This window comes from Sciurus vulgaris (assembly GCF_902686455.1).
Source record: "Sciurus vulgaris genome assembly, chromosome: 9".
Lineage (NCBI taxonomy): Eukaryota > Metazoa > Chordata > Mammalia > Rodentia > Sciuridae > Sciurus > Sciurus vulgaris.
Window position 1 is genome coordinate 9,589,147 of NC_136469.1, and position 23,075 is coordinate 9,612,221.

The 23,075-nt window shown below is 35.4% G+C and overlaps 1 protein-coding gene across 2 annotated transcripts in view; it reads right to left on the reverse strand.

Moving 5' to 3' along the window:
- Nucleotides 1–23,060, reverse strand: part of SCLT1 (sodium channel and clathrin linker 1) — a 194,604-nt gene extending 171,544 nt beyond the window's left edge. For both annotated transcript variants that reach the window (XM_079153686.1, XM_079153683.1), the window contains exons 1-2: nt 22,537–23,060; nt 14,934–15,001 (exon numbers count right to left, since the gene is read on the reverse strand). In XM_079153686.1, coding sequence (XP_079009812.1) covers nt 14,934–15,001; nt 22,537–22,576 — 108 coding nt within the window. In that variant the 5' untranslated portion in view covers nt 22,577–23,060. The remainder of the gene's footprint in view (nt 1–14,933; nt 15,002–22,536) is intronic.
- Nucleotides 23,061–23,075: the final 15 nt, after the last annotated feature.

Consider the following 23,075-nt stretch of genomic DNA (forward strand, 5'->3'; position numbering starts at 1 on the left):
ACCCTCCATTTCCATCCTGTGTGTGTTATTTAATTCTTTGATTTTTTTAAATCTACTCAGTCACTTTGTGTCTTAGAGAATTTAGTTCCTCTAAATTTTAAGGAATTGCTGCCAATACTTCCTAGTGCCATTTTATTGCTTGATCAGTGTTTTGTAATTCCCGTGTTCTTATCTTCTCTTGCTTTCTTCTATTGGGTTTAGTAATCTTTCTATAATAGCTTATTTTCATGTTCTTCTCTTTATCTTCTGCATATCTATGACAGGATTTTGCTTTGTAGTTACCATGTTCTTACATAAAACATTCCATAATTACAATAGTCTACTTTAAGCTTATAGTAACTTAACTTCAATCACATACAAAAACTTTAAGCTTTTATTCTTCAATTTCTCATAATTTTTAAAAAAATCTCACCATTAACTTTTATGAGTATCCTTTAGCAAACAGTTATAATTATTTTAAAAATGTATCTTTTAATCTTTATACAACTGTTAAAAAGTGATTCACACACTACCAGTATTAGATATTCTTATTTGACCCAAACTTAACTTTTAGTTATTTTCATATTTCAACACACATCTGATGTCTTCTCATTTAAGAATTCTCTATGGTGAACCCCTTCAGCTTTTGTTTATCTAGAAAAGTATTATCTCTCTTCTGTTCTTTCTGATTGAGTTTTGCCAGGCAAAGTATTCTTGGTTGACAATTCCACCCCTGCCCCTGCCGCCATACTTTGAATATATCATGCTACTCATTCATGGCCTGTAAAGTTTCTGCTAAGAAGTCCACTAATAGTCTTCTGGAAATGACCTTGTATATGATGAGTCTTTCTATTGCTGCTTTCAAAATTATGTCTTTGATTTTTGACAATTTGATTACAACATGTCTTGGTAAAGTCAACTTTGGGTTGATTTGTATTGAAACTTTGATTCTCATATACCTCAATATCTAGATCTCTTGCCCAAGATTTGTTAAGTTTTCAGACATTATTTTTTAAGTACGTCTTGTGCCTTATTCCATTTTCTCCCTGAGAGTGGTGCCCTGAAATGCTCAAGTTTCGTGTGTTTTGTCTTCTGCAGAATTGAGCCAGATGATCTTAAGTGCTTAGAAGCCCTCTACAAATGTGCATGCTCATATGAGGGTGGGGGGGAGTGCAAATATGGGGAGTCAGTCATAGGGCAGGGGCAGAATGAGGTACATGAAGCACTGGAGTGACCCGTGGTCCAGTAGTGGTGGTGGAATCTATAGAAGAATTATCCCAAGAGCTCTGTGAGCTGTCCTGCTGATAGAGTCTACAAAGTACTTAATAGGTTACAAAGCCTTTTGTTGAGTTTGCTATGAGTCCTGGCCTATATTCTGTGCTTACCTCTCCTAGTCATTCAGTCATGCTGAAGCCCTCAGTATTCTGACTGGGTCAAAAAAGAAGTGGGGGCTGGGATATAGCTCAGGTGGTGGAGTGCTTGCCTCCCAAGTATAAGGCCCTGGGTTCAATCCCCAGCACCACAAAAAAAAAAAAAAAAAAAAAAAAAAAAAAAAAAGAAGTGGGCCTCTTGGGAATATCCTACACAGCTGGGAAGCCAGAGCTCACTTGCTACGATCCACAGGAAGAACTACAAGCCAAGGGACTCTCTCTCTTGTACTGAGCAGTGCTACCATGGGGGAGGGGTAACATGGGTAAAGTGAAACTGCTCTTACTCTTTTCAATCCATCTATTCTCTAAATTGTTTTCTCCCCTCAATGGAGTGGTAGAACTTAGCTGCTGGACCCTTGGATTCCTAAAAAGGTACTCTTGTCTGTGAATGGTTGTCAAAATGTATAGACTGAAGGGAAATGATGGTAGAAAACTCCTACCTTCTTGCTCTGCTGCTCATTTTCTATTGGATAGTTTTGTTTTTGTTTTTTAAATATTAAAGTTTGAGTGTTTATCTTCCCTGTAAAACCTCTTAGATGTGCATTTAGGGACATGTCCAAGAATATATTTAAATAATATGGCAAAATTAAAGAACCAGAAAAAATCTGAATTTTCTCAAAAGGACAACAATGATAAATTTTGGCAAAGGAGTATAATAGAGTGTAGTAGGTAGCAGCAATAGTATATAAATGGTAATAAATGTACCAAATATTAAAAATAATATTAAGCACAAAAAGCAGTTCTGCAGGATATATGTAATACGGTATTGTCACTTATATTAGGGTTTAAAAATGTGGCAAATGGTAACATAAAATGATCACATATATTAAAAGTATTAAAGTATGTATAGTATTGAAAAGGACTAAATTCAGGTTAGTGACTATCATGGGGAAGGAACAGGGTACACAGGGAGATTCAATTATTTCTATAACACTTTATTCTTAACAAAAACAAAACAATACAATATAATAATTATGGCAAAAAGTTAATGACACAGTCTTTGTTTTATTTCTATACTTGGAAGTATGCTTAAAATGTATAAATTTAATGAAAAAATAATAGTAATATAGAAAGTGTTTAACCTAATTCCTGACATATGGCAAGCTCTTAACAAATCTTAGCTCTTTAACTTTTTCTGAATATGAAAAAACACAAATGTAATGGCTAACCCAAAGTACATAATAAGCATTCAATCCACATAGGAAGAATTAGCTCTCAAAATGAAAATCCTCAAATGACATTTTCACATGGTCCAGGAGAAATGTAACAGGAACTGGATAAAATCAAAAGGTAAGCTTACAGAGTTAAGAAACGCCATCACCTGCCACATAACAACATTCCAGTCAGTAACACTCTGAACATATGACAGTGGTTCCACGAGTTAATACCACCTAGTGACAGCAGTGTTAGGTTTGCATGATACTCTGTATGATGTTTGCACAGTAAGAAACTTACGTGACACATTTCTCAGAACATGCCCCCTTTGTTAAGAAACAGCACATGAGTGTAAATACATCCAGTGGCTTATGTAATCTCAGAAGGCAATTTATCCTAGGTTATTAAAAATTACCTCCGAAACCAGGAAACTTGGGGTCCACAGGTTACGTAGTGGACTAAGAATTGGCTTCTCCACCACACAAGTGGAACCCCGGAGATATCCTAGGGTGCAGTCTTCCAGTGTGGACCAGCAATTGCTGGGCCCTGGAGGTGCGCTGATTTAGAATCTCCAGCCAAGAGCCTGGAGCATGCCTAAGCCTAACCTCCCCCTCCAGGAGTTCTGCCTACAGGATTACCTCTCTCTCCCTAGCAACCCGACCCTGAGGGTGGAGCAAGCATTATACTCCAAACACCACCACCAACTGCTAAGAAGGGAGGCTGAGAATCTTTGAACTCTAAGGGAAACAACTCTAACTTTTCATTGAGATCTGTTTTTTTTTTTTCTTTCTTTCCTCTTTTCTCTAATTGTGACCTTAATGATTCATGGACGCTTATACATATTCATATATTTTTTTCATTTCTCATTTCTTTCATTTTTGAAACCAATTAGTTTTCATGGGCCAGTTTTTTCATGACTAGAAGTTTGATTAGTATATTTCAGTTTATTGTGATTCTTTTATTTTTTATTTTTAATTTTAAAAATTTACTTCACCTATGCATTTTTTTCTCTTACTTATCTGTTTCCTTTGAATCTTTTCTCTCTTTTCTTCTGCTAATAGCCAGTCTCTATTGTTCTCTTTCACTCTTCCTTTAATTTTTTACTTCTATGCTCTCTCCTCCTCATAATCATCACATCCTATATCACTTCTGTCCTCTCCCTTTCCACAATTCAAAAAAGTAAACCGTTTTGCAAACTCACTGGTTTTATTGTAGGCAATAACTAATCAATCATTTCTGTTTATTGTGACAACACTGTAGATGTCGTAGCAGGAATTATTTAGTTTAATGCTGCACATAATTTGCACTCGTTGTTGCTATTATTTGTCTCCTCCTAAACAGTGAGGTACTATAAGTCTACAGGATAGAAACTCTACTGCCTCACGTCCATACAGTCAGATGTGTAGACATACAAAAAACATGAAAAAACAAGGGAACAAACTGCCCCAAACAAACCATGATTCTTCAATAACAGAATCTATCACTACCCCAGTGGAAGAGATGTCAGAGAAGGAGTTTAGAATATACATACTTAAACTAATCTGCAAGGTAAGGACATATCAGAGAGAAAATACAGGAAGTGAAAGAACATTTCAATAAAGAGATAGAGATCCTGAAAAAGCTCAGGCAGAAATCCTCAAAATGTAGGAATCAATAAACCCAATTAAAAGTTCTATGGAAAGTACCACTAACATACTAGACCATTTGGAAGACAAAGTTTCAGGCAATGAAGACAAAATATATGATCTTGAAAATCAAGTTGACCATGGAGAAAAGTTGTTAAGAGTCCATGAACAGTACTTCCAAGAAATATGTAATAACCTGAAAAGATAAACTTTAATATTTATTGGGATAGATGAAGGCTCAGAGATATAAACCAAAAGAATGCACAACCTTTTCAATGAAATACAAAAAATTTTCCAAACCTAAAGAATAAAATGAAAAATCAGATACAAGAGACTTACAGGACCTTAAATACACAAAATTACAACAGACCCACACTAAGACACATTATTATGAAAATGCTTAATGTACAGAATAAGGATAGAATTTTAAAGTTGCAGAGAAAAATAACAAGTCACATTTAGAGGGAAGCCAATCCAGACCTCAGCTGATTTTTCAATCCAGACCCTCAAACCTAGGATGTCTTGGAATAATATATAACAACCTCTGAAAGAAAATGGATGCCAGCCAAGAATAGTATACCCAGGAAAAATTAAACTTTATAACTGATAATGAAAAAAACCTTTCATTATCAACAAAAGTTAAAAGAATTCACAACTAAAAAGCCCGTTCTAACAAACATACTCAGTAAAATATTCCATGAGGAATAAATGAAAAAGAGAAAATCAGCAAAGAGAGGAACTACCCTAGAAGAATAGGCAATCAAAGGAGAAACTTATTCAAATTAAAAACCAGAAATAAATCAAATTGACAGGAATAAAAATCATATCTCAATAATAACACTGAATGTAAATGGCCTAAATTCATCAATCAAAAGACACAGACTGGCAGATTGGATTAAAAACAAGACTCAACAATCTGCTATCTCCAAAGACTCACCTCATAGGCAAAGACATCCACAGACTAAAGATAAAAGGATGGGAAAAAGCTTATCATTCACATGGATGGCAGAAACAAGCAGAGGTTTCTATCCTTATAACAGATAAAATGGACTTCAAGCCAAAGTTAGTCAGCAGTAACAAAAAATGACATTTCATACTGCTTAAGTGGAATTATATCTCAACAAGATATAACAATCGTTAATATTTACTGTTAAGGTGCTAGTCCAATAACCAAATGAAAACTCTGGTTCTTTTTGAAGCAAAGACAAAGGATTTATTATGGCCAGAGCCAAGGGAGCAACAAGCAAACAGCTCTGAAGCCTCCAAAGATGAATGCAGGTGGAGAGCATCTTAAGGAAAAAAAAAAAAAAAAAAAACCAAAGAAAGGGGGTGGGAGAGGCAGTTATAATCACAAGATACATTTTGTACATTTTCTCAGATATTACACCTTTTCAGAAAAACAATTTGGTATTAGTCCTATGGAGCAAGGATGTTGTGGTCAGGGTCCAAGTAGGAGGGAGTGGAGGTGTTAGCTTTCACGTGAGTGGGCTCATGTGGAGGGGGTCCAATTTTACATGGGGTCAGGTGTCTGAACAAAACGGAGTAAGTCTGGCTAATTATCAAATCAGTCCATAACATAATGCCCTAAACAATGAACATCTACATACATCAAGCAAACCCTTCTCAACTTCAAGAATCAAATAGACCACAACAAAATAATACTGGGTGATTTTTACACAACTCACTTACCACTGGATAGATCCTCCAAACAAAAACTAAACAAAGAAGCCATAGAACTAAAAAATGCAAGTAATATTTTAGACTAAACAGACATATATAGAATATTTCATCCATCAATGACTGAATAACTGTCTTCTCAGCAACACAAGTCATTTTCTAAAATAGATCATGTCTTAGGCCACAAAGAAACTCTTAGCAAATACAAAAAAATTGAGATAATACCTTACATTCTATTATATCATAATGGAATGAAATTAGAAATCAATGATAAAATAAAAAATAGAAGGTACTCTAATACCTGTACACTTAATAATAAGTGACTGAATGACCATCTGATAGCTGAAGAGATCAGGGATGAAATAAAAAAAATACTTAAAGGTAAATGAGAATAGTGATACAATACATCAAAATCTCTGGGAAACTATGAAGGCAGTGCTAAGAGGCAAGTTCACTGCATTGAGCTAAATGATTAAAAGAACAGAAAGTCAACAAACAAATAAACATTACATCGCAAAGTCCTAGAAAAAGAAGAAATCAACACCAAAAGCAGAAGGAAATAATTAAAATCAGAGCGGAAAACAATGAAATTGAAACAAACAAAAAATGAACAAAACATAAAGTTGGTTCTTTGAAAAAATAAACAAAATTGCTACGCCAACGAGAGAGACAAAACTCAAATTCCTAAAATTTGTGATCAAAAAGTACATATCACAACGTACACTAATGAAATATGATAATCAGAAGTTATTTTGAAATTTTGTACTCTAATAAAATAGAAAATCTTGAAGACATCAACAAATTTCTAGAGACATATGACCCACCCAAATTGAATCAGGACATAGAAAATTTAAACAGATCAATTTCAAGCAGTGAAATTGAAGACGTCATCAAAAGCCTATCAACAAAGAGAAGCCTGGGACCAGATGGATTCTCAGTCGCATTCTACCAAACCTTAAAGAAGAACTAACACCAGTTCTCCTCAAATTAGTCCATGAAATAGAAAGGAGGGAAGCTTTCTAAACTCATTCTAAGAAACTAATATCACCCTGATACCAAAACCAGGCAGACACATCAAGGAAAGAAAATTTCAGACCAATATCCCTGAATAATATAGAGGCAAAGATTCTTAATAAAACTCTGGCAAATCAAATAAAAAAAGATATTTTAAAAGACAGTGCACCATGATCAAGTGGGGTTCTTCCCAGGAATGCAAGGTTGATTCAACATATGGAAATCAATAAATGTAATTCATCACAACAATAGACTTAAAGACAAGAGTCACATGATTATCTCGATAGATGCAGAAAAAGCATTTGACAAAATACAGCATCCATTCATGTTCAAAACACTAGTAAAACATACCTCAACATTATAAAAGCTGTATATGCTAAACCCAAGGTCAACATCATTCTACATGGAGAAAAACTGAAAGCATTCCCTCTAAAAACTGGAACAAGACAGGGATGCCCTCTTTCACCACTTCTATTCAACACAGTCCTGGCAGCTCTAGCTAGAACAACTAGACAGACCAAAGAAATTAAAGGGATGCAAATAGGAAAAGAAAAACTCAAACTAACCCTATTTGCCGATGACATAATTATATATGTAGAAGACCCAAAAAACTCCACCTGAAAACTTACAGAATTCATAAATTCAGCCAAGTACCTTAATATAAAATTAACACCCATTAATCGATTGCATTCTTATGCATCAACTATAAGAAATTAGAAAAACTATCGTATTTACAATAGACTCAAAAAAACTGGGAATCTAACAAAAGAGGTAAAACAATGAAAACTACAGTACTCAAAGAAAAAAAAAACTGAAGAGGACCTTAGAAGATAGAAAGATCACAGTTTTAGATAGGCAGAATTAATATTGTCAAAATGGCCATACTACTAAAAGCACACTACACATATTTAATGCAATTCCTATTAAGGTTCTGATGACATTCTTCATTGAAACAGAAAAAGTAATCATGAAATTCATTTGAAAAAATAAAATGCTCAGCATAGGCAAAGCAATCCTTGGCGAGAAAAGTGAAGCAGGAGGAATATCACAATACCAGACCTTAAATTACACTACAGAGCTACAGTAACATAAATAGCATGGTATCGGCACCAAAACTGAAGACCAATGGTACAGAATAGAAGACACAGAGACAAACCCACATACAAACAATTATCTCATACTAGACAAAGCTGCCAAAAACATACGATGGAGAAAAGACAGCTTATTCAACAAATGGTGCTGCGAAAACTGGAAATCCATATGCAACAAAATGAAATTAGACCCCTATCTCTCACCCTGCACAAAACTCAACTCAAAGTAGATCAAGGTCCTAGAAATTAGACCAGAGACCCTGTGCCTACTAGAAGAAAAAGTAGGCCAATTCTCCATCATGGCAGCTTAGGAACAGAAATCTCAACAAGACTCCTAAAGTGCAAAAAGTAAAATCAAGAATCAATAAATGGGATGGTATCAAATTAAAATGCTTGTTCACAGCAAAAGAAAGCAATCAAGATGTGAAGAGAAAGTCTACAGAATGAGAGAAAAGCTTTGCCACCTGTACTGCAGATAGAGTACTAATCTCCAAGATACATAAAGAACTCAAAAAACTTAACACCGAAAGAAAACCAAAGAACCCAATCAATAAGTGGGCAAAGGAATTGAACGGGTACTTCACAGAATTTGAAATATGAAAGGTCAACAAAGATAAGAAAAAAATGTTCCACATCTCTAGCAATTAGAGAAAAGGCAAATTAAAACTACACTGAGATTTCATCTCACTCCAGTCAGAATGGCAGTTATCAAGAATACAAGTAACAGTAAGCGTTGGTGAGGATGTGGGAAAAAGGTACACTTATACTTTGCTGGTGGGACTTCAACTGGTGCAACCATTATGGAAAGCAGTGTGGAGATTCCTCAGAAAACTGGGAATGGAACCACTCCTCAGTTTATACCCAAAGGACTTAATTTTAGCATACTATAGTGATGCAGCCATATCAATATTTATAGCCTCTCAATTCACAATAGCTAAGTAAGCTATGGAACCAACCTAGGTGCCCTTCAACAGACGAACCGATAAAGAAAATGTGGTACACATATACAATAGACTATTTACTCAGCCATAAAAAAGAATGAAATCATGGCATTTGCTGGTAATTGGATGGAACTGGAGAGAGAGTGCTAAGTCAGTCCCAAAAAACCAAAGACTGAATGTTCTCTCTGATATGTGGATGCTGACTCACAACAGGTGGCAGGGAGGGTAGGTACACCAGATTGGATAAGGCAGACTGCAGGAAGGGAGGGACGATGGGAATGGGAAAGGCAGCAGACTGACTCAAACGGAACTTTCCTGTGTTCCTGTGTGAATGCACGACCAGTGTAACTCCACATGTATGGCCCTAAAAATGGGAAGTCACACTCCAGGGGTGTGTATATATATATGTCAAAATATATTTCACTGTTACGTATAATTAAAAAGAACAAATAAGAAAATTACTTAGTTTTTTTAAAGCACTACTTAAGAGAGATTTTAACTTTCGATTATTGGAAAATAGTTTAAAAGCATTCTACTGGGCACCAGTGGTACATGCCTGTAATCCCAGTCTCTGAAGGCTGAGGCAGGAGTATCACAAGTTCAAAACAGCCTCAGCAACTTAGTGAGACCTGTCTTAAAAAATGAAAAGGGCTGGGGATGTGGCTCAGTGTTTAACTGCCCCTGCGTTCAATCCCTAGTACAAAAAAAAAAAAAAAAAAAAAAAAAAAGCCTCCTGGCAGTTCAAAATTTTTAAATATTTTCAAATTTCTTAGAGATTTTTATAAAGTCAAAATCTTACAACAATTAACATTATGACTCATAGTTAGGAATGTATTACATTTTACAAAAGAGTAGCTTAAATACTCATCAACTCCCTATCAATCGATTTGTAAGAGTTTCCTACGTTGCTCTAATTACATTTCTCTGCATGTTTACGTCTGTCCTATTCACTATCAAATTTCAAGAGTCTAACACAATGTCTCGCCACACTGACAGAGGCACAATTAGTGGCAGTTAAATGAATAATAAGTAAATTTCTCTCAGATTATTCAGAAAGTAGTTTTTATTCTAAAAGTTTAGTAGTCTGCTAATGCTTAACAAATGAAATCCAGACTCCTCAAGGTAACCAAGGTGACCCTCTGCAACCTACTGTTTTTAATGTTGTTTTCTTCTACTTCTCTCATGTAAGCTGAACGCTACATAAATGGAAGAACATTCTATTTCCTAAACAGCTCTCACTTTCTCACCTCCTGTGGCGTCTCATCATGTCAGCAGGTGCATCTGAGATGCTCCCATCACCCCCTCTTCTGGCTTCCAATCAAGTTCCTCTGAAACCTTACTTGCGCTTTATTGCCCATCAGATAATGCTACATCCTTCAAACTGTTTCTCAATCTTTCCAACTACATTTTTTTGTGACATACTTGGTTTTAATGCTTTTAAGATACAAATAATATACCTTTTTACCTAGTTAGTTAATATTTGCATCGCCCCATCTTGTCAGATTTTAAGTTCCTTTGATATGGTCATTTTATTTTATTCACCCTCACATCACTACCTGGCACGGTTCCTTGCACAAAGGTAGTACTTGATAAGTATTAATAAACTGAATTCTGTGAAAACAATGTTCAAAAAGATTTTGCAATAACAGTTGCTAAGGAATAAAAATGAATGACCCAATAATCCAAAGCAATTATAAAAGTTGTAAGATTCTAAGAATAAACACAATAAATTTACTTAGATTTAAAAAGTCTTTGGAAGAATAAAATGTAGATTTAACAATCCCTTCCCATTTGCTAGTGAAATTTTTAATAAAAAAGACTCTATTACTTAATAATTCAAGATGTAGTTGAAAAAATCATGCTGGAAGAGTAAGACTGAAATTTGCTAAAGCATTTATAAATATACTTCCCTTCTACATTCTCTAAAAAAAGTGAACAAATTATGCTAAATAAACAAAACATTTATAGAACTTTATATATCTTGAATCTTAAAAAAACCTGATCCAGTGATATTAATTTCTATTCATCTCTGACCTCAAGATGACTTCCTGAGATGATGGTGATTGTATAATACAGAAAAATAATGCCAATAATAATAGATTGCAGTTAGGAAAGCACGTTCTCTGAACATTTTTTTTCCTCTAACAAAATTAAAAACTCACTAAACATCCTAATTACAATTGTGAATTTTTAATTTTGCCTGATTCTAATAAGTATTGTCTATCAAATAAGTAAATGGCATATTCTCCATTCTTTGGAAGGAAATAAAGTACAGCCTAAGTAGCATTTTGTGATGATGTTCTTGTATATTTTAGAGGATTTCAGGAAATCCTTTAAGCCTTTCATTCAGATCACAGGCAGAGTGATTTTCATCTGTTATCAGTACAGCATAAGATAAACAGCATAAACTCAGCTGGATTCTTTGTTTAAAAATGTATTAAAAATCAATATCTTAATATCATAGGACGATGAAAAATCAGTGCTTCAAGGATGGGAGTCTAGAACTACACTGATCAATGCAAGAGATAAGCATACAAGACTAGCTAAGCCTAATTTCATCCATTTAAACCCAAATTAAATTTAAAAATTCACTTCTGTTTTTCAAATGTTCAAAAGCTTCACGAGACTAGTGGCTACCAAAATGGATGGTACACAATTACACATTTCTATCATCAGAGAAAGTTCTATCGCACAACATGGTCCAGAACACTAGGAATTAGACTCAAGTCAGAGTCCACGTAGATGTTGTATTTTATTATTGAGTCTTATATTGGTTAACTCACAGTAGTCTGTCTGCTTCCCTGCAAGTTTCATATATCCATTATTTGATCTGAGTTGGGACCAACTCCTGTACCCTGCATAAGACATGCAAGTTCTTTCCTGCCTCAGGGCCTCTTCTTGGTACATTCTTTGGTTAGTTCATTTTCTGTCCTAGCTTGAATTTTACTGGGGTAGAAAGGCCTTCTCTGACCTTCCTAAAACAGGCCTCTGTTACCTGACTACCTACAATGACTACATCACTGTATATGGCTTATTTTCTTTGTAGAAATTGATGCATATCTCTTCCACAGAAGGAAGACCCTTCGTCTATCTTGCCTAGCACAGGCATGCACTGAGTGAATAAGTTAGTACTGTCGGATAAGTGAACGTCCTTTCCCACCTGCATAAACTCATACATCTTTGACATTGTGCTTTTATGTTCATTCCTTCCATCCTTTTAATTTCAGCTTAACATATCTTTTTTCCTAGCAAAGTATTCTTTTTAAATTTTAATGTTGAGTACAGGGATAATGAGCAAAAAGAGAATTCCCAAGATAGAGGAGGAAAATATTTTTAGGAGAACTTTCAGAGAAAATAACTTATTTTTAATACTTCACCCTGTCTCCTCGGCATAAACCCAGAGAACCAAAATATCAGCCTCACCTCTTAGTACACACATACTGCCAGGGCAGAGCTACAAAGAGGATTCAATGAGCCTGGGTGCAAGAAAAGGCAAGAGTACAGGGGAAAAGGAAGGAAGAATTAGCAAAAGACAGAAATTAATTTTCCACTCACTTCCTTGAATGAACTATTTTCTAATCTTTGCATATTTGCCATCCAATGTCTACTACAGCACTATAAGAGATCAATGCCACTGGAAATATTTTCTACTTACATAGAGAACACAAAATAATTGAAAAAAAAAACCACTAAATTTCACAAGAATCCTGAAGGGATCATTTAAGAAATCAGTTATCTTTATCAGTTAAAATATCTTTAGAAAGTCACATATAATTGCAAAAACAGGGATAAGAGTTTTCAACACATTGGAAAACTCCAATTTTCAGAGATGTCCATAGAATTTAAGTCTCATTAGTTCTAAAGGTAACCTGTATTCTTCTAAGAGCAATACTCTTTGAAATGGTCATTGTAAAAAGCAACTCACAAAACTCACTTCCTCCAATATAAGCTTTGTACTAACGCCACTTAGGACTTTTCACCATCACACATCTAATTTTCACAGAAATTATTTTTGAAGTTCAAACTAAAACTACAAGAAATACATACCAAGTTCCTGTAACTTTATTTTTTCAATAGAAAATATGGAAAATCATAAAATATGTCCATCTAACACAAGTCCTGGTAATTTTAGGGTACTTAGTGTAAGGAGAGGGAGGGGCATTTCTTTAGGAATTTATCTTGAAAAACAAAATGATAAAGTAGGTTCTTATATTTCCCAAGCTGATCATAACATTTCACATCTCTGACTTTCACTGCATATGACAATTCAAACCACGTTCAAAGATCAGCAGTAGGGATGGAGGGGAAAGATCAACAATATCGATCAGGCACCTTCTGATAAGAACTCTGACATCTGGGACACAGAGTTGTATAAAGAGGCAAAAAAATGTATGAAGGATTTCTATTGCTTGCAGTAGCAACCAGGTTAAGTTACAAGAGACCCGGGCCAGTGCTCCTGGGTCCCACATACTCCTTGATACTGATTTCTTTGTACTTCTTCCCTTACTATAAAATGAACAGAAAACAAAAATTTTCTTGAGGATTTTTTTCTAGAAATTCACATAATGTTTCTGAAGTAAAGAACCCCAAAAGGAACACTCAATGCACAAGGCCATGGCTGTGGGTATTACTGCAGAAAGCTGATTAATCTCCCTCTCTGCTATTGTCTCGCCTCCCGACTCATGATCACAAACTATGCAGGAAAAAGCAAGACCCCTGGAAACGGGAGTTTTGAGACAGCAACATGTGCTGAAGATCTGGGGAACTGTGGAGGAATTTTAGGCAGGAACAAAATGCCACCACTAAAAATAAGAGATAGGAATCAGGATTTGACTGACTAATTACAAAAACAGTCCATGTAAGAGAACCTGTAATTGCTCTGAAGAGTATACTACTGGGCAAGGGAAGATTTGTCCCTCTTGGTCTGCTACCCTCAGGCTTCAACTAATTATAATCACAATGCATAATGCAGCTACACCTGAAGGGCTATCTGGAGTCACTGCTATGCTATCTGGTAAAACCATCTTTCATAATCAAGTCAGTCACAGCTTCAAGCAGATACAGTGCAATAACATGCCCAGAGATCTTTTCAGGCCTATGCTACAAAATATTCAGCAGAGGCAAAACAAAAGAGAACAAAAACCCTAAGAAACTAAGTAAAAATGAAAGGTTGCTGGATTATGAAAGATTTTCTGTCATTTAAATGATTACAGTTCTTAGTTAAGTATCCATAAAAAAAGGTAATATATAAAAAAAGAATACGATAATCATAGTGAAGAGAGATGGATAGCTTTAGGACTCTGTACTCTGAGTTCAATTTCTAGAAATAAAAACACAGAGCAGCAACCTAATGTTGAATATACATTAAAAAAAAATGTATACGTACACCCAAGCCAATAATAAACTAGCCCTTTCTAACACCTCAAAAACAATACTTTCATTTTTTTTTATAATTAAAAACATTTTCTGTTCCAATTATAAGATAAACTTATACAAAACAATCTAATTAGGAACTACGACTGTTATTTTAATATTCTATAATGTGGGGTTCAATAAGTATATCTTATTGGCTTAAAAAAGTTCTTACACCCAACATTTTTATGAAAACAGGATATTCAAGGAAATATTAAAAATAATACCATACATTACTATTTGAGTTAATTTATACTTTTGTCATAATTTACAAGAATTGAAAGTTACAGCACACAACTACATACATTTTGAGAAACAAACTAAGGATGTTTCAAAACAAGAATGAATTTTCTTTTTGGAATTCTGACCATTTTAACATCATATATTCCTTCAACATTGGGGGAAAATAAGCAATTTCTGTGGACAAAAAAAATTTACTTTCATTAAGCAAAAACAAACTTTCCTCTTACAAGAATCAAAGTTGTAAGCAAAATTTCAGTGCTGTAGACAACATCACACAAGACTAATTCTAAGTGGAATTTATATTGCTTGCATACTGATGTAGATATATTTACAACTAAATATGAATCTGGTTCATTAGACCTTTACCTGTATAGAAGAATGCTTGAAAAAATTTTCCACTTGATGTCTTCTAAAATCTTCATTTAGTTGTTGATCTGAAACAAAGGTCAAAACCAATTTAAGTTTATTGGATAATGTTCAGTTTTCTAAAATTAGAAAACTAGTAATAATTATTTGATGTAACCTATGAAAAATGGCTAGTTTCTACCACCACTGCTTCTCAACATAAGATAATCAATCAATTTCAACACACCATTTGAGAACTTAAAATGAGGCCCTTTTATATTCCTATATACCAACTAACTGTTGTCAATGGGAAAAAAGTTTTGAAGTTTGGATTTTCAGATTAGGAATGCTCTATCTGTAGTAGGAAAAGAAAAAAAAAAAAAAGCTTGAAGCTACAAATCTATTCCAAAAAAAGCTAGAAAAAGAGCAGCAAATTAAACCTGAAGAAAGTCAAATGAGGGAAATAATAAAGATAAATCCAGAAAAACAAATCAAAAATAAACTCACAAAAAGAGGATAGTGCACACTTACAATCTCAGAGGTTCAGGAAGCTGAAGCAGAAGGATCACAAGTTCAAAGTCAGCCTCAGTAACTTACGATGCCCTAAGCAACTTAGCAAGACCCTGTCTTAAAATAAAAAGGGCTGGGATGTGGCTCAATGGTTAAGCACACCTGGGTTCATTTCCAGTACAAAAAAAAAGGCAAGAATGTCAAAGAAGCATTGATGAGATTCAAGACACTTTCATAACAAAGTCAGGAAGGTAGGACCAGAAGAAAACAAACAATATGATAATGAAAACTTACAAAAACATAATAAATATCACAGGAGGGTGAAAAATGTTGAAAAACTTTCTCTTGTAAATCAGGCTGACACAAGGATAAATTCTCATGGCATTTACTCAACACTTTACTGGAAGTAAAGTAGCACAATAACTAAAAGAAACAAAAAGTATAAAGGCCACAAATAAAGTAAACTCTTATTACTTATAATTAAAAGTGTGTGTGCAGTTAAAGCATACAAAGAAAACAAATCTTAAAATCAATAATCAAGTTTAGCAAGGTTGTTGGACATGAGATCAATATACAAAAATTAATTATATATAAAAATGACTGGCACTATACCCAAAGGACTTAAAATCAGCATACTACAGAGATACAGTCACATCAATATTCAAAGCTACTCAATTCACAATAGCCAGACTGTGGAACCAACCTAGGTGCCCTTCAATTGATGAATGGATAAAGAAACTGTGCTATATATATACAATGGAATATTACTCAGCCATAAAGAATGATAAAATTACGGCATTTGCAGGCAAATGGGTGAAATTGGAGAATATCATGCTAAGTGAGATAAGCCAATCTCAAAAAGCCAAAGGACGAATGATCTCGCTGATAAGTGGATGATGACACATAATGGGGGGTGGGAGGAGTTAGTGTTAGGGTTAGGGAGGGGGGCAAGAATGGAGGAGGGGTGGAGGGAAGGGAAAAAATAACTGAATGAATCAAACAACATTACCCTATGTAAATTTATGATTACACAAATGGTATGCCTTTACTCCATGTACAAACAGAGAAACAACATGTATCCCATTTGTTTACAATAAAAAAAAAGAATGACTGGCAATATAAAGTTAGAAAACAATAAAAGATGTCATTTGCAGTATCGTCGAATAACACCAATGCCTAGGAATAAATAAAACCAAGAAGTATAAGACCCTTACACACACACACACAAAAAACAACAACAACAACAAAAAAAAACTATGAAACATTCAGTAGAGAAATTAAAGACCTAAATAAATATAGAGAGATATTCATGACTTAAAGAGATATTCATGCTTTACTATTAGGCTGTCAATTCTCCCAACACTGATCTGTAGATTTAATGCAATTCCAATCCATACTCAAAAGAAAAAATTATGGAAATTGAAAACCTGATTCTAAAACATAGATGGAAATGCAAAGAAAATAGCCAAGACATTTTTACTAATGAAAATGAACAAATTATATCTATGTACAATGATATGAATAAATCTCCAATCTCAGGTTGGAGAAAATAAGTCACACACAAAAGAATACACAGTTTACGATCTTATATTTTAAACTTCAATACAGTTAAAACTAAATCACCGTGTAAAATTAAAGACTGGTTACCTCTGCCAATATTTGAAGAGGAGGGATCGTAATTACAAGGGGTTGGTTATTCTGGGGTTCTAGCAATGTTCTATTTCTTGATGTTAGTGGTGGTTACATGAGTTTTGCACTTTATAACACTTTGCTAGGCTTTATATTCACATTTTCTGTTATGTATGTTACAAATAAGCAAATATATACATACATATATACACATGTTAACTAGTTGCTCCTGTAACTGGTGTAGTCATTTATCGATGATATCTTTTGTGATAACGAAGTTTTTTTTTTTAACTTGTCAATGGACATTCATTTATATGCAGTGCTGAGAATCGAACCCAGTAGGCCCACTGTTTATTTATAATGTAGTCTATTCATATATTTTGTCTTTCTAGTAAAAAAACTGTTAGTCTAACTGAAGAAATCTTCCCCTATCCTGAAGACATAAAGACACCCTCGTAGGCTTTTTTCTGAAAGTTTAAACAGAATTTATTCCTTCAATCAACCTAGAGATGATTCTTTACATATTGTGGGAAAGATATTTTTATTCTTTCTTTCTTGTTTGGATGGCCAATTGTCCTGCTATCATTTACTGAGCAGTTGGTCCTTTTTCCATTGCTTTGTTCCTTGCTTAGTATTTGTGAATAAAAATTTCTAAATTTTTATTTCACTGACATATGAGCTATCAATTTGAAAAGATTATATGGAGTGAATAACTGGATGTTTATGGTAAGTTTTAATACCTAGTAAAATGAAATTTCCCACCTGGCTTCTCTTTAAACTCGATTACGCGTTCACAAAGCTTTTAGAACTAGATTGTCAAAATGGATTGTATTGAATCTATCCATTAGTTTATGCAAGAACTGACGTTATTTACCATACTGAGTTTTCTAATTCATAAATTTGATGTTTCTTCATTAATCCAAGAATTCTTTTATATACTATATTTTATAATTTTATAATAGCAAGCTATCTTTTCAGTGCTCAAATCAGCCCAATAATTAAATGATTATATGCGTATGTACACACACACACACACACAAATTCACTGCTGGATTTGTTAAAAGTTTATTTTGGATTTTAGTTCTAATACACATAAATAACATGGGTCTATAATTTTCTTTTCTTGCAAGTCTGTTTTTTACATAATAGCTAAGAGCATGGACAACAAAACTAGACTGCCTTGTTCAAATCCCAGGTCAGTCACCTATTAGTTATTAGTTAATCTTGACTTTGTGGTGGTACTTATCCACTTGAGATCTGTGGCATATGGAGATTAATAGCAAAGGCAAAAGTAAGCAGCTGATCCCTGATAAGGTGTTATCGGGCATATGCCATACAGAAGGAGGGGCATAATCATATTGATTACTTACAAAAGGGCAGATGGACTAACGGGCAGCAGTTACAGCCTGGGCCAAGAAAGTAATAAAAATGACCTGGCAAAGCATTAGGAGAATGCAAGACAATAAATAAAGGGTTCAAAGAACAGAACTCCTGACGAGGTCCAAGAACAGCTGTAGCTGGAGTACATTGAAAGTGGGGCAACTTGAGTACTTTTGCTTATGCCTATAAAGATACAAACAAAAACCAAATAAACAAATTGATGGTGTGCAGGTCATTGGACACCAGATAATAATGATCAGAGATATAACACAAACGAGATAAGCTCTGTGACTGCCCCAGCTGAATGACTGCAGAGACTGTTCAGGTTATTTCACAGGGAGAACATGAGGCAAAGTCCATCAGTCTGCAATGAGAAGAAGCTGGAGCAGAGATTTGGTGAAGACCAACCAAACTAGAATAGGCAGGAAAAAATGAAGGTTGAGTATCTCTTATTCAAAATGCTCGGTACCAGAGTGTTTCATATTTGGAAATTCATTGTATTTCAGAATATTTGTGTAGACTTTAATAGTTAAGCATCCTAATCTAAAAATTGGAAAAGTTCAAAATTCTACAACGTTTTCATGTTGACACTTGAAAAGTTGGATTTCCAAGCATTTCAAATTTCACATCTTTGAAATAGCAATCTGTATTAGAAGGCTGTACAGAGAAAGAAGTATGGGCGTTCAAGAAGAGACTACTCTACAAGTACATGACAAAGTAGTGAATAGCTTTCTAAAGTTGAATTTGTAGTTTAAGATCTTTCCACAAAGAAAACTCCAGGTCCACTTGGCTTCACTGGTGAATTCTACCAAACATTTAGGGGATAAAATAATACCAACTCTACACACACTCTCACAGAAAACTGAAGAGGACAAAATGTTTCCCAAGTAATTCTAAGAGGTTAGCATTACCTCATACCAAAAATCACAGAGACATTAGAAGAAAGCAAGTAAAGAAAGAAAGATAGGGGGTGGTTAGATTCATGAGCACAGATATTAAAAATTTAAGCAAACTTCAATAAAATCAAATTCAACGATGTAGAAAAAGGATTGTAGTACAAAGTAAGGTTTATCCCAGGAAGGCTGGTGGATTTAATAACTGAAAATTAATCAGTATAATTTCCCTATCAAAATAAAAATTGAAAAAAAATCTGATCATCTCATTGGATGCAGAAAAAGCATTTGAAAAAATACCCAGTATCCATTCTAATAAAAAATTTCAGCAAACTAGAAATAGAAATGAAAATTCTCAACATCCTAATGAAAATATCTATAAAAAATATAGTGGGGCTGGGGTTGTAGCTCAGTCATAGAGTGCTTGCCTAGCATGTGTGAGGTACTGGGTTTGATCCTCAGCACCATATAAAAAATAAATAAATAAAACAAAGATATTGTGTCCATTTGCAACTAAAAAAATTTTTTATAAAAAGAAGTCTTAAAATAAAAACATATAGAAAGATATTTTCTCCCTAAGAACAGGAATAAGATAGGGTGTAGATTCCCACCTATCACTTCCATTTAATTCTCTACTAGAAAGTCTAGTGAGGGAACTAAAGCAAGAAAAGGAAATGAAAGGCATTCAGATTAGAAAGAGGCAAAACTATTTCAGATAAGATTGTCTATGTCAAAAATTTAACAAAACCTACATAAAATTTACTGTAATTAATGAATTTACCAAAAGTTATTTCTATATATTAATAATCAAAAAATCAAACTGAAAGTAAAAGAATACCATTGACAATAGCATCAAAAACTTCAATACATAGGGAAAAAATTGACAAAACCTACATATTAAAAACTATAAAGTATCACTGGTCAGAGGACTCAATATCATTAAGCCATGAATTCTACACAAATTGATCAACAGATTCAATATAACGTCTCTCAAAATCCCAGCATCTTTAACGAAAAAGAACAAATTTAAACTTTATTTGATTTCAAGAGTTATCACAAAACTGCAATAATCAAGATAGTGGGGTACTGGTGTTCAGATATACAAATAGATCAGTGGAACAAACAGGTTCAGAAATAAATCAACACACATAAGGACAACTGATTTTTAACAAACATGCAAAAATAATTTGGTGGAGAAAAGACTGTCTTTTCAATTGAGCAATCACATATGTAAAAAAGTAAACCTGGACTCTTACCTTATGCCTTGGACAAAATTATACTATTTAACAGTGGGTCTAAACATAAAGCCTAAAACTACAAAACTTCTAAGAGAAAAATCTTGCAGCCCTAGACTAGGCAATTATTTGTTAGATATGACACAAAAAGCACAACTCATAAAAGAACCAAATTAAAAACTTCTGCTCTAATAAAGACACAGTTAAGAGAATGAAGAGAAAAAAATGAGTCTATCACTGCCCATACGGGCAGGAATGAATACATGGTTCCTCAAACAGATTTAAAAGTTCCTCTTTGAACAAGTCCCTTAAGGACTATGAGATTTCCCTTTCCAGATGGAGGTGGAAAATGGTATACTGCCAATATGCTAGAAGTTTACTCTACTAGAAGCATGACTGGATATAGACTGGTCTGTGCTTAACACATGTAAAGATGAAAAAGTAATTCTCAAAGGTAATGCAGTAGAGAGCTGGCAGTTGAAAAATACCAAAACAAATAAACTGCCTTGAATGAGGCTACCAAATTCAACTGAAAACAATAAAAGGAGGAATCAAGATCCGCAGAAGTCAAAGTAGAGAAGGTGAGAGGCAGGTGGGAAGATGGAACTCATTACTATGTGTGAGCTGGTGGATAGGTGGTTTTCTTAGGTAACCCACCATCTTTAACTGGCATGTAAGGTACAGTTAAAGAAAAAAGAAGAGGGGTCACAGACACCTCATTCTCATCTCATCATGCAAACCCTACCATTCTACGCTCCACCTTCCTGAATAAACAGTTATTTCAAGACTGAACCTTTGCTTCTCCTTCTATTTGAGATTTCCTTCTTCCACTCCACCTGTCTTCTGGTGGACTACCAATCATTTTTGAAAAAGTAAATTACCATGTTTTGACTGTCTTATTTGGTTATTTGGTCTAGTATTTGGATCTCAGTTTTATCTAAGAATTCCAATTGGCTGATTCTTCTAAAACTCAGGTATTCTCCCCTAGCCAAACTCCTCAAGTTACTTAATGGCATTCTTCTATCACACATGTTCCTCATAACAGCCAGAATGGGCTTTCCAAATCACAACTTGATCAAGTCAATTTCAACTGAATTCCTTACAGTGTTTACTATAGCCTATGAAATGGTCCAAATTCCTCAGCACATGGAAGACAAGGCCTTTGATCACCCAATTCCATTCTAGACCTTCAATGTCACTTGCTATTTCTCTATATAAACCTTCATATTCCATTCGTGCCAACCCTGTTGCAAGTCTTTTAACAACCGATATCCTAATCCCTTCCAATACTGTACTATTTGGGATATCTACGCAGTTGTTCACATAATAAATTTATGCTGATACTTCAAGTTTCGGCCAAAGAGCACCTTCCTTGACAACAGTTTAATAATATAAATTGTGATGGTCGATTTTTGTTTAGCACAATGCATCTGGCACTACTCTAAACCCTTTATGTATTTTAACCGTTGTTTAATAATTACCCTATGAGGAAACAAGTTAGAGAGCTAGCAGTTGCTGCCACTTCAGTATATTTGTGGGATTTATACATTTCCCTCCAATAATTTAACACTGTTTTGTCCATCTCTGCAACTGCTAGGCTTGTATAGTGCCTGGCACATAATAGAAACAAGTTCAATGAACATCTTCTAAACAAATGGCGAGAGTTGTGCCTCTAGGGTCTCAGTTGGAAACTCTTCCTGGCCATTGGCCCTCTCATTTCTCCAGAGCACGAAAGGCGCATAGTAAACACGTTCAGGGTCTAGCAGCGTCCCAAGCAGGCTTAAGCAAACCTCAAGCACTGACCGAACGCTCTGCGTAGCATCGAGACATCCTCGCGTATACATCGCCATGCTTTTTATGCAGCTAACTTTAAGTTTTTACAAATTTCCATGCTGGGACCCAACAGCATTCAAAAAACACTGCTCCACGATGACGACATTACATGTGAATGCCCAAAAAAAGGAATATGGAGCTTACTTTGGTCTCCCAGAGAGTCGACTTCTGTGGCCATTTCCATAGTTTCAGTCGGGAGCTTCGAGCACCTTCACCTTCCTCGGAACCCGGAGCTCGCGGTGCGGGAAAACGCAACTCCGGCCGCGCTCGCCAGGCTGTCAAGCGCCGAAGCGGGGCATCGGCATCCAACTCACGCAGCGTCCGCCACCCGCCGCGCCTCCGGCCCGGCGTCGCAGCGAGTCCCCCGCCCCGGCAGGGACTTCGGATTTCAGAGCTGCTGCGGGCTCACCAAGTGGATCGCGGCACGTTCGGCCGAATCCCACCGGGAGCGAAGAGGACGCGGGTGCAAGAGGTGTCCCGCGAGTCTCTCGGGGTCCCGCGAGCCGCCTGCGCGAGCGCCGAGGCGGAGGCGGGCAGTACGGCGGCGGCGACCTTCGCGAGGTGGGGGACAACGCCGGGACCGCCACGAAGCCCCGGGCCAGCAGCGGAAGTCCACTCGGCCCGCCCTGCGACTTTGAAACCGGTGCCCCGGACCGCTCCTTGGAGACGGTGACGCTGCCTCC